Below are 13,052 nucleotides of genomic sequence, written 5' to 3'. Positions count from 1 at the left end.
AAGGACCCCCGACCTCTCCTTCCTTTGTTCCCCACCGGCCCTGGGCACCTGTGACCCCGCCCCCGCCCCTCAGCCTCTAAACCAGTCTCTGCGGGTGGCTTCCGCGCTGTCACGCCCTGCCCAGGGCCTGAGCTTCCCTTTCGCCAGGTTGTAAGGAAAATCCCTGCCTCACACTCGGGCCCCACAGCCAGCGGCCCCGCAGGCCTCAGCCGGCTGCGGAGCTCCCGCTATGGCCACGCCAGAGTCCCACGGGGGGTCCTGCTGACGGAGGACAGGCCACCGACAGCCCGGGGGGGCGTGACGCCCGGCGGGGGGCGTGACACCCGGGGGAGGGCATGACGGTGTGCGGCAGCCCTGGAGGAAGACAGGACAAAGAGGAAGACAGGACACGGTGGCCTCGGGCACTTCCTGTCACAGGGTCACCTGCCCGCTGGCCTTTCCGTCCACGGGGCACAAGCCACAGCACAGAGCCCAGAAGATGTGGTATCAGCTCCACTGTCAGCCACGCGAGAGGGGGCCCTGAGACCGTCACCCCCAGGCCACTGTAAGCTTTGCCCCATGGTGACAGACACGGTCTGAGTGGCCCTGGAGGCCAGCACCTGTTCCCAGATGCAGAGAAGGAGGCGTAGACGTCTAACTGAGTCAGCACGGATCTGCGTTTCATCAAATCCAAGGGCAGGTGCTCAGCTGCCCCTCTTGGACGGCGGGCACGGTCTGTCCCGTCTCCTCTCCCGTCAGCCGGCCTCGGCTGCTGGTGTGCTGAACGCGAGGCTCCCGGGCAGCGGACTCTGCGGAGGCCACGTGCCCCGGGCTTCACGCCGCAGTCGCCCATGACCGAGGACAGGGCCTCGTCACGGGAGCCTCTGGAACAGAGCAGGGGCCCCACCACGGAGACACCCACGCCACCCAGCGCAGCCCTTCCCCCCGGGTGGCTCCGCCAGTCGCTGGCTCTGTGGGGCCGAGTGCCCTCCGCTGTAAAGAGGGTGGACAGGTCCCTTTGCATCTGTGAGGATGGAGCGTCACCGCCCGCCTCGGCCGCGCGCCCTTGCCGGCAAGGGGACGAGCCACACGCGTGGCCGTCGTGTGCATCTCGCGAGGAGGGGCTGCAGCTGGGGGTCGGGGGGGACGACAGCCAGACAGGGTCCGGGGGGGGGCGGGCGTCTTCTTCTTCCAACTCTCTCTGTCCTGTCGCCACGCCCAGGCTCACGGGCCTCCTGGAGGCTTGTGTAGAGCTTACAGTTTAAACAGGGCCTCACAGGACCTCGACGTCCTGAACCACATTTGAAGCAAAGCTGAGGTTCGGCCTCAGAAGGTGGTGACACAGAGTAACCCTCAGCCGAAGCCCTGCTACAAGTGACGGCAAATTTGCTTTGCCAACCTCCACTTTAGTCCCAAAAGTAACGCACCCACCAAGACCAAAGACGGGAGACAACGCGCCCAGGTTTCGGGAGCAAAGGCACTGACGGCTCTGCTCCAGGAGCGGCTGCCACTGTCCGGTCAACGGCGGGCCGTCAGCAGCGAGCCGGCACGTGCCGTCGACGTGTTTCCCCGGAGCCCCTAGCCCCCAGGAATCAGCGCGGCGGGGCCCTCCCACACTCGTCTCCCGCGGTTCGGCCCCAAGCACCCTAGCCCAGGTCCCCCCTTTCTCCCCACGGCTTCTGGTACGTCTGGGTCCCAGCTGCCCGGCCGGGCTCACCACCCGCACGGGTCCAGGGGCGTCCCTGGCAGAGGCCTCGTGCGCACGGGGAACAGGGTGGGGTCCGGCGGCCAGGAGAGTGTGACTCTGGGGCCGCGGGAGGGCGTCGAGTTTGGGTGACAGGGAAACGGCACTTGGACAAACTCGAGGCACCTGGAAGCAGCACGAGCTCAGCTTTAGGCCCCTGGGGGTGCTGAGGCCGGCGTGGCCCCGCAGACGGCACGGCCAGCGAGGGAAAGGGCTACGGAGAGGGTAAGTCCTCTACGTACGGACAGAAATAAAACCGTTAGGTCGTAGCAACCTGTGAGAATATCCGTGCCTCTTCACAGCGTCCGGAGGTGTGGGCCAAGCGAGGGAGAGGGTGCGAGCACGGAGCCCCCGTCCCTCGGGCGCGGCTGGTGACCCCCCGCGCGTGTGCGCAGACCCAGCCGTCGGGTTGTGGTCGGGAGCGGGGGTCCACCGTTCCCTCGGGCGCCCGGCTCTCCTTCCCTTCTCGGGGGCTCCTGGAGGCCAGGGCCTGGGTACATTTTCTTTTGTAATAACGCCTTCCCAGCCCGGCCCTCGTTGGGCACTCGGACACCCCCACACACCCTGGGACTCAGCCTGTCGAGCAGGGATGGCAGATATGATGACTCTGCTGAGTTCAGGCCTTGGGGTCCCTTCCAGTCCCCGCGTGCAGTCGCCAAGGGCCAGCCCCCCAGTTGTGGGCGATGACTTCTTTCCTGAGAGCAGGGACGAGACGTCCCACGGGCTGAACAAAGCCAGTACTCTCCCAGAGCCCAGAGGGGTCCCGGCACAAACACAAATGCTTCTAACGAGGACGCGGCCTGCGATGAAACGCCCTGTGACCCGGGAGTGTCCGAGGCCTGTGCTGACTGCTGTCCACAACCGGGGCGCCTCCTGCTTTGGGATCCAGACCCCGTCTCCCATCTCGCCCCTCCGCTGAGCGGCTTCCCGTCCTCAACATGCCCGTCTCCACTCACCCTCTGGAGCTCTGGGTCCCCCTAATTAGCTCTGTGCTCGAGCGTCTTTCTGTATCTCCTCGCTGCCCTGGCTGGGACCTTGGCTAACCTCCCAGCTGAGCCAGCGAGGCAGGCAGCTCCACCGTTTAGGGGGCGCGGCCCCCAACTCCTCCTCCTTAAAGAAACACTGCCTGGGATTTCATCACAAGCCCATCAAAACATAATCCAGAAAGTTTTGCTTAATGGAATAATCAGGAAATAAATGATGTGGTTAATGGGCTTCCTGGTTAATGGGGGTTAAAACCTCTTTTGTCCGAGGCTTTCCTCAGATGTATCACCAGACCACCGCCTCCAGCACCTGCTGCCACGTGACTCGGTCTTGAACCCTTAACTCCCACAGAACCCTAAGGATAAAGGCAGGCCTTTCCCGGCCCTGCGGCCAGACGTGGCCGTGTTTGTTCCCCAGAGCAGCCTGGCGCTCCCACCCCCGTGGGCTGGAGGATGGCAGCTCAGCTCAGCCCCGGGAGGACGTTCCGTGGAGGGGCAGCTGCACCCCGGGCGCCCACACAGCCGGCGCGCGGGAAGCTGGGCTGCGTGGATCCCGGGCCGCAGGACAGAGCGCGGGTCCGGATCTGCTCACCTGCAGAGCCTGTGTCGATACCGCAGCTGCTGACCTGCCGCCCCTAGGCTGGCCTGGCACCCACCCCGCCCCAGCCCTGGGGACGACAGGCCTAGAGCAGAGCTGACCTGGGAGGCCTCGGGCAGGGCCGGGGGCTAAGAGGGAGAAGCAGCCAGCGCACGGCAGCGCGGACGGCAGAGCGCTGAGCGCGTGCGCACCTGTCCCGGCCGCACGTGGGTCTCTCCGGGACCAGCTCCGAACACGCCTCACCGCTGCATATCAGGTATGGGACGCCCGCAGACAGCTTCCGGGTCACTGTGAATGTCAAGTGCGGCAACACAGAAAACTTAGAAAGCTGCCGAAGTGCCATTGCTGGCAACTCAGGCTAAAAGCCCCGAAGTGCTACAAACGTGGGGCCTCGAGCTGCTCAGTCCCTCCCTCAACCCCCAGCACCACAGTCCCCTCGGCTTGGCAGCCACGGCCCCATCACAGCAGCTCACGCGTCCCGCTTGATGTATACAAGCACACCCCTCCCCCGAGGCCTCTGCCCCGCAGGCCCCACCTTCCAGATTTCTGGCCACGGGAAGTTCCAGGCAGGGGTGGCTAGGCCAGTGGGGTCCACAGGCGTTGCCTCCATCTTCCGCTTGGTTCTGGCTCCAAGAATAATTAGGAAATCCCTGTGAGGGGAATACCAGGCCATCTGTCACCAACATCCAGGATGGGAGGAGATGGCCTGGCCAAGGGGGCCTGATGACAGGAGCACGGCTGATGGACACAGGGGCAGAAGGAAGCCTACCTACTGGGCCAGCTGCCCCGGCCAGGATGCACATCTGCCAGGAAACTGCAACCAACAGATGCAGAGAAACCCAAATCTAGGCACAATGGTGGGGGGGCAGCAGGAGGGGTCCCTGACCCCCAGCAGAGGAGGGTCACCAAACATGGGGGGGTGGGGCACAGGGGATGAATGGGTGGATGGATGGGTGGATGGATGGGTGGGTGGATGGTGGATGGATGGGTGGATGGGTGGGTGGATGGATGGATGGGTGGATGGATGGTGGATGGATGGGTGGGTGGGTGGATGGATGGGTGGATGGATGGGTGGGTGGATGGGTGGGTGGATGGATGGTGGATGGATGGGTGGATGGGTGGATGGATGGGTGGATGGATGGTGGATGGATGGGTGGATGGATGGATGGATGGGTGGATGGATGGGTGGGTGGATGGGTGGGTGGAGGGGTGGGTGGATGGGTGGGTGGATGGGTGGGTGGATGGGTGGACGGGTGGGTGGATGGATGGGTGGGTGGATGGATGGGTGGGTGGATGGGTGGGTGGATGGGTGGATGGATGGGTGGGTGGATGGATGGGTGGGTGGATGGGTGGGTGGATGGGTGGATGGATGGGTGGGTGGATGGATGGATGGGTGGATGGGTGGATGGATGGGTGGATGGATGGGTGGGTGGATGGGTGGGTGGAGGGGTGGGTGGATGGGTGGGTGGATGGGTGGATGGATGGGTGGATGGATGGGTGGGTGGATGGATGGGTGGGTGGATGGATGGGTGGGTGGATGGGTGGGTGGATGGGTGGATGGATGGGTGGGTGGATGGATGGATGGGTGGATGGGTGGATGGATGGGTGGGTGGATGGGTGGGTGGATGGATGGTGGATGGATGGATGGATGGGTGGATGGGTGGATGGATGGGTGGATGGATGGGTGGATGGATGGGTGGATGGATGGGTGGACGGGTGGGTGGATGGATGGGTGGGTGGGTGGATGGATGGGTGGATGGGTGGGTGGATGGATGGGTGGATAGGTGGATGGATGGATGGATGGGTGGATGGATGGGTGGACGGGTGGGTGGATGGATGGGTGGACGGATGGGTGGATGGGTGGATGGATGGATGGATGGGTGGATGGGTGGGTGGATGGATGGGTGGATAGGTGGATGGATGGATGGATGGGTGGATGGATGGGTGGACGGGTGGGTGGATGGATGGGTGGACGGATGGGTGGATGGGTGGATGGATGGATGGATGGGTGGATGGGTGGACGGATGGATGGGTGGCTGGGTGGATGGATGGGTGGACGGGTGGGTGGATGGATGGGTGGGTGGGTGGATGGATGGGTGGATGGGTGGGTGGATGGATGGGTGGATAGGTGGATGGATGGATGGATGGATGGATGGGTGGATGGATGGGTGGACGGGTGGGTGGATGGATGGGTGGACGGATGGGTGGATAGGTGGATGGATGGATGGATGGATGGATGGGTGGATGGATGGGTGGACGGGTGGGTGGATGGATGGGTGGGTGGGTGGATGGATGGGTGGATGGGTGGGTGGGTGGATGGGTGGGTGGATGGATGGATGGGTGGATGGATGGGTGGGTGGATGGGTGGATGGATGGGTGGGTGGATGGATGGATGGGTGGATGGATGGGTGGATGGATGGGTGGATGGATGGGTGGGTGGATGGCTGGATGGATGGGTGGATGTGTGGATGGATGTCAGTTCTCTCTCCTCAAAGCACGAGCACAGGGAGAAAGCCACAAGTTAACAGAGACAATTTCCTCCCCCGAGGCCTCAGTAACTTCACCTGTCGACTGGGGGTTTCATTTGTCTCACGCCCCTCACGGGATGGCTTTGATATCAAATGACGTAGAGCGCATTTGAAAATAACTTTGGAAAGTGTCATTGAATCGTGTACACGAGCCATGTACCGTTTCTTTTTATTTAAAATTTTAAGTATTTATTTATTTAGGCTGCGCCGTGCAGCTTGTGGGATCTTAATTCTCCAAGCTGGGATCGAACCCGTGCCCCCTGAAGTGGAAGCCCAGAGTCCTAACCACTGGACCGCCAGGGAATTCACCTTGTACTGTTATTATCTAGATTAAGTGGAGTGAGTAGAAATTAGTGAGAGGTTTGGATTAGAGGGTATACTTTTAAAAAATTTACTTTATTCCTTTCAAGTATATGTAGTTACAGGAACTAATTACTAATGGTATATTTTCAAGTCAAAGTCCTGCTGGGCCTACTACAATGAATAGGAAAAAAATCATAATTAGCAGCCTTATCTGTATGCAAACAACGAATGTTCCCAAAGACCTTAACGCCACTTACATTCTTTAAGTGATTAAATTGCTCGCAAACCCCTTTCTCACTAGAAAGTCTAAAAGTGAACTTGAACCAGCCAAATACCATTAACGTCTAATTGTTCCAAATTCCAAACGAACGTAGTCTCAGCTGACATTGTTTTCCAGGCACAGTACATGAAAACACAAAAGGTAGCTGCGCCCATGAAGTTCACAGACCCTTATTTCTGGGTGTGAAGCTTAGATGCGCCGACAGCCCACTGTGTTAGTCTTGGGTCCGTGTCGTCTGGGATGAGCCTGATAGCGGCTTTGACCTGGGAGAGGCCGCGGCTGTGAGCTTCCTGTCTTCCTGTCACAGGGACAGCAGGACACCAGGGCCGTGTGAGAAGGGTCTCACGCCACCTGAACACAGATATGTGTTTTTCTTCTCTGTTGCGTTTTGAAAAGCCATGACCAGGACTCTTTTGTTCTTCCTCCAAGTAAAAAGCATACTTGGCAGCTAAGGCCGTTTTTCAGCCTCTGTTTGACGCCTTCCCTTCCGGTTAAAATTATACGAGGCCCCGAGGCATGTCTGGTGATCACGGGCCACTCTCTTGGCTAGACGTGTAGTTTTTATGTGAATAGCATTATTGTTATATGATATAAAACGCAGGGAAAATGGAAGCTTGACTACTTCTCTGATTAAAATTTGGCCTACCAAAGAAGCTTTGAGAAGTCAAGCATCAGAACGTCTGCTTTCAGTCAAGGTGGACTAACAGGGCCCAGATTTACCCTCCCACCCAAAACAGTGAAAACTGGAAAACATACATGAAACATGTGTTAGACGTTAGCCATCAGGCAACGAAGAACAGTGATGCCTGAGAGGGGCACCCGGCGGCGGCCCAGCCTGTGGCCTGCAGAGGGTGTTCCAGCCCCCGGTGTGGGGAGATGGACCCCAGGAGAGCCTCCCACAGTTGAGGAGACGAGGGGGCGGGGCAGGGCTGTCGAGGCTGCTCGAAGCTTAGGGGCGTTACTGCAGAGGAGCGGGTTGCCCAGAAGGGGGCTCGGAGACCTGCAGAGGGTTCGTCCTCGGGCTGTGGGTGAGTCCTGACCCACACAGGCATGGGGGGGAGTCCCCTCAAGTTCTAGTAAAGAGCGGCGGTCCTAAAGGATTAAAGGGAGAGATGCTCGGTCCCCACACGAGCCTGACACACTTCACAGGGCGTCGGGGAGTGTCCTCGGAAGGGTTTTGCCCTGTGAGTGGGAAAAATTAGCCTCGGCCTAAGTGTTCCCATCAAACAAAGTCTAAAAGCTAAAAAGACCCAAAAGGATCAAAACTTTCCAAGTGACTTAAACTGCATCCCAGAACGAGCATTCATGAAGAACACAGAACATACCCAGCCCTCAGGCAGGCAAAATTCACAATGTCTGACCTCTGATCATGCAAAGAGGCAGGAAATTACAATCCAAATGAGACGAAAAATCAGTCCATGAAAATCAACTAAATACCACACCAATCATGGAGTTAGCAAACGAGGATATTAAAACAGGTATTATAATTACCTCCTACGTGTTCAGGAAGTCAGAGGAGTGAGTTAACATGTTAACAAACAAGCTTCTCGCATTAAAGGCTGCAGTGTCGGGACTGAAACACTCCAGAGCCACAGGGGATCGGATGCCGTGGAAGAGGACACAGCACGAGAAACTAAGGAAAGCAAAACAGAAGACGTCTGCAGAACTGAGCGTCGGTGGACTGTGGACGGACTTCACGCAGCCTCGTGTGCGTGATTACAGCTGCGGAAGGAGGGGTAGAAACACTGGACGGGATCGTGGCTGCCGTGTTCCACTTTTGCTGAAAACCATAAAGCCACGGATCCTTGAAGCTCAACAAACCCCGAACACAAACGACACGCATGTGAGGGCAGAGGCGGCTGAGGATGGGGGCTCACACGCCCCAGCTCCCACCTCCCGCATGTGACTTAGCCTTCCCCCCCACCCCAACAGATGCTCGTTAGTGTTCTTCCTCCTCCTCTTTGGAAAAAACGAGGAGTGGCCGCTGAGGACCGATGTGCCCTGGCAATTAAGGTCATGACCACGAGCTGCAGCCCTGCAGCCCTGCGGAGGCCACGACGCTTGAAGACCTGTGGTCACAGCCTCCAAAACACAGCAGCTGCTGGAGGATGGGAGATTCTATGGGCGTGTGTGTGTGTGAGGCGGGTGTCTGCAGCTCTGTTTGCAGAAGGGCCCTGTGGCAGATCCCACCGTCAGCAGGGAGGTCGTGTGAAATGCCTGCAGCAGCTCCGTTCTTTAAGAAACGGGGTGAGGCGCCGGTGGCCCCCGTGAGGCGCTTTTCTCCGCTCTTGGAATTTGGACGTGTGAAGCAAAAGACACACGTGTAATCTGGGGCCTGGTTGGTACCACCTGAACAACTCAGGCTCCCAGGCAGAGGCCCCAGTTTCCTGGCAGGAACCAGAACAGGTTGATTCCACCCAAGAGGCTGTGGAGGGCACGGGTGAGAGCTGCATGGGCATCAATGAACACGTAGTCATCTTATCGTTAGCGTAATTTTTTTGGCACAAAGAATTATAAATACAATGTGCTTCACATATGTGATTCCAGATTAGGTTAGTGATCCAGAGTCTGTCTGAGGGACGGATAATCTAAAAATTGAACACGGGAAAGCAGTTCTTCAAGAAGGAAAACACACAATTACAATATTACCAGGAATTCCACTCCCAGGTGTGTACCCCAGAGAACGGCAAACAGGGGCTGGAACAAAAACTCATATACGAATGTTCAGAGCAGCGTTACTCACAGTAGCCAAAAGGTGGAAACAGCCCAGATGTCCATCGGCTGATGATGGACACAAAGTGTGGTCCATCCGCACAGTGGGTAGTATCTGGCCACAAGGAACGAAGCTGTGGTAAGTGCCGTGATGTGGATGAACCTTGAAATCACTCTGCCCCGCGAAAGAGGCCATGAAGCATCCAGCCCGTAGGAACCCACGCGCAGAATTAACGTGGCTCCCGGGGGCTGGAGACGGGGCGGGGAGGGACGGCTCACAGGCACAGGGTTTCCTTCTGGGGACACAGGTGGTGGCCACACAACACTGTGAAGGTACCAAACGCCCCGAACTGTGCACTTTAAATCGGCTCATTTCACCTTCTGTGAATTTTACCTTAATTGAAAAAACACAGTGGAGCAAGGACTTCTCCCACATCTGGCCCTTTTCTCTCCGCTTCAGCCGCTCCGGTCTTTCTTCTTTCAATTTCTTCTCCGCAAACACATCAACTCAAATGCAGTTTATATATTGCAACGCGGAACGTATTTCTGAAGGAATATGTAATGCGAGTGGCGCAGAGACCGCCTCCTTGCAGTATCGTTGGCTGGGGCCAACGGCGGGGATCCACAGATCGAAGCAGCTGGGCCCGCGGGTCCCTCCTCGAAGCCAGGGCGGGGCCCACGCATCCCAGGTGGCGGGGAGGGAGCAGCCTGTCTGGGTGACAGGGTCGGGGGCTGCAGGAAGTCTTCCAACCAGCCGGGGACCCGCCTCCTCAGGTCAGGGGCGCCCTCGGACAGACAGGGGTGCTCCCACGGCGAGCTCTGCTCGGGCTGCACTTGGTCTGACGTTTAGCAGATTTTCTTCACACTGTCCCGTCCTGGGCTGGGGCCGGGCTGGAACCGCAGGCAGCGCGGGAGGGGGAGAGAAGGGAGGTCAGCAGGGCAGCCCCTCGAGGCTGCCCCGCTTGTCCCGCGTCAGCGGCTCTGGGGCCGCACCTGCCCGGTTCCTGCAGGGCCGAGGTCACCCCGGACGTCGCGGGCGGGCGGGAAGTGACGCGACGCTCCGGGTCTATACGCTTGCGCAAAACACAGTAGCTGCCCGCAGGAAACAAGCTGGTGGGCATCTTTCCTTATTATTCAAGAGCAACAGAGAAGAAACAACACTAAGTAAACGCGTATTCGCAGAAGCCCAGCCTCCTCTGCAGAAAGCATCGTTTTATAAACGTGCATTTTTATTTCTGGAATATAAAACGCTGTTGTTGGGAATGGGGGTGGGCTTGTAAAAACTCACGTTGAAACTAACAGCCTCCAGCACACTCTTCAGCGAGGCGGGCGGAGCTCTGCCCTCCTCTGCGCCCCCCAGGCTCCGGGACTCCCTTTGGAGCCCAGCTCTCCAGCCGGACCGGGGGGCTCGAGGGTACCTTGTCCACAACCCCACCAGGCCCTCTGCGTGTGTCCCCGATTCCCCAAGCTCCTGTGGACATTAGCGTTGGGTTCCCTTCAAATGCGTCGGCACAGAAACGGCTGGGAGAGTCTGTTGCTAACTGCGTTGATGAGATTCTTCTAGGATTTTACCTCAATCTGTAAACCTTCTGGCCAGAGAAACAGGAATTCTCGCGGTTTGAAAGTCCTGAATGCAAAATATTGTTTCCATAATTCAGGGCACTCATCCCTAGAGAAGCTCCAGGTGTCACGCTTGCTTTATCAACAACTAGATGCTATTCTCCCACCCAAGCCTGAGGCAGGGGCTGGGGGTAGGGGCAGGGAGGGTGCTGCAAGAAGTAGAAGGAGACGGCAAAGCCAGGCGGCCACTCGCCTCGTCCTGTCCGGCGATGGCGGGTCTCCTGTGAGCGTGGGAGGCCTCGCCAGGCTCCGTCTCTGGGCAGAGATGCTGACGGCCTCCCCGACGTGGAAGGAGGAAAGACACACCCCTCACACTGCTCAGCGGGAAGCCCCTCTTACAGACACAGAAGTACACGGACCTACAGCAGAGAACGCGCTTAAGAACAGAGAAGGATTTTCCACACGTGGGAAGAATCACTCTCAAACTAAGATTGTCCAGCAAAAAAATATTGCTTTATTGAATCGATTTTCTAACTACAAAGAGAGCTAACACAGTATCAAACACTTCCTTTCCATAGGACAGTCTCCCGAGAAATGTCTCATGCAACTCCTAGGAGGCTAAATGCAGGCAGGGCTTCGGGCGGGAAGGCAGGGTCATATGTACACGAAGCCATATATCTTCAGCTCTTCACAGTAATGTGCAAATGTTACAAATATGGCTTTCAGATTTTCGGTTCTGTGACTTAAAAAAAAGTAAGACATGATCGTACAGAAGAACATTTTTAAAATAATTCTTTCTGTGGGAGAGCGCTTTCCCCACCAAAACGCCGAGTCTGGTGACAGGACTTGTCACCTCCCCCGAGGGTGCCGATTGGGCGGAGTTCCAGGAGGGGGCGTGAGTTCCTAAGGCACAGTCATCAGGTTAAACATGTTTTCGTTAAAACCATGCTTTTTGGTTACGTGAAACGACAGGTCACTGCTAGCAATAACGCGTACTAAGCTGTTAAGGGTACAAAATGCAGTAGTAAAGCTCACACTAACCTATCTGGTAACAGTAACTAGTCTGGAAACACACTACAGTCACCACATATTAAACGCTGTTTTTGGTTATCGTTTCCTTAGATGAAGCAGAGTTATAAGGCTTCTGTGAAATAATAATCTTACAGCTGAACAAATATATTACACTCCTTCTGTAACGTTATTTATAGTTTCTTTCCAATTTTGCTGTTTGGTAACAGACGGTATTGTGGACGCACCTCTCCCGGCTTTTAAAGTGCTTGGTTAACTGCAGGAGAGGGAAACACACAGACCTCCCGGGGGGTGGGTGACGCCCCCTCGGAAGTGGCTGGGAAGCTGGGTTTGGAGCCTCAGGTGAATTTTCCAGAATGGATACTGGTTATTGCTGACATGGACGCCCTTGCTGGGCGAAGAGTGAGTATCACCACCTCCGTTATGCTTATACATAAATACACGGCTATAGATGTACACGCATGCAAATTCAAGATCCATCCCGAGACAGATAGATTTCTTTTTTTGTCCAGTCACCTACCTTGTGCTATTCAACTTACCTGTGCTATGTTCGAAGCCAGATTAAAAACAAAATCCTAACATGCTATAATGAACAGCCCTAAGGCTTGAGTAACACAGGGTAGGGAAGGCAGTCATGAAAGAGCTGAGATGACACCTTGGAAGAGTTCTGAAACGCACCGAGTAAGGCAACAGAATTGTATATTACAGCCCAGGAAAAGGTGAAGAAAGTAGGAAACGTGTTAGGTTTTCCTCACCATGCCCGGCTAGCCAGTATTCTCTTAATTTATACATAGGATGAAGCCTCATGACGAAATGTCTTTACAGCTTTTGCTCTTACAGATACTCTCCTGGTAGCCAGTTCAATGCTCAATCCCATGATGCCCGGCTGCTGCGGTCTGCTTAAATAAGGCACTTCCAGTATGAAATGCAGGGGTGCCTGAAGGGTACGCTTGGGGTCAGGCTGCCACGTCGGGTTGCGGTCACGAGGGGCGCACCACACGGTCTGTCTTCTGTGCTTCCCCTACCCACCCACCTTCGTCTCCTTCTTGAGATGACTTTCCTTCAGAAGATGGAGTGGTCTTTTCTTCCTTCCTTGAGCTACTTCTTTGTACGAATGATCTAAGCCTTCACTAAGGTGGAAGTTCCGAGTGGTACCAGGTGTGAGTTCAGTCTGTTGACTCAGTTGTCACCGTCGAATCAACACCACGCAGCTTCTGAGAGTCCCAATTGCCGACTACGAGTGGAGGTTGGTACTGGAGAGGTCGTTTCGTATTATCTCGTTTACTGCAAGAAAACAAAGATAGAGAGCATTAGAGAGACAGGACTCTGCACACGA

At 56.6% G+C, this 13,052-nt stretch overlaps 1 protein-coding gene across 7 annotated transcripts in view; it reads right to left on the bottom strand.

Annotated features, from left to right (window-relative positions):
- Nucleotides 1–11,178: 11,178 nt before the first annotated feature.
- The window catches only part of NFATC1 (nuclear factor of activated T cells 1), a 102,626-nt gene continuing 100,752 nt past the window's right edge, over nt 11,179–13,052 (bottom strand). For all 7 annotated transcript variants that reach the window (XM_073790842.1, XM_073790840.1, XM_073790839.1 and 4 more), the window contains one exon: nt 11,179–13,000. In XM_073790842.1, the coding sequence (XP_073646943.1) occupies nt 12,951–13,000 (50 nt within the window). In that variant the 3' untranslated portion in view covers nt 11,179–12,950. The remainder of the gene's footprint in view (nt 13,001–13,052) is intronic.

Source organism: Tursiops truncatus, chromosome 13 (genome assembly GCF_011762595.2).
Source record: "Tursiops truncatus isolate mTurTru1 chromosome 13, mTurTru1.mat.Y, whole genome shotgun sequence".
Taxonomy (NCBI): domain Eukaryota; kingdom Metazoa; phylum Chordata; class Mammalia; order Artiodactyla; family Delphinidae; genus Tursiops; species Tursiops truncatus.
Note: the sequence above shows the minus strand (reverse complement) of the source record. Positions and strands in the feature narration are given on the sequence as shown.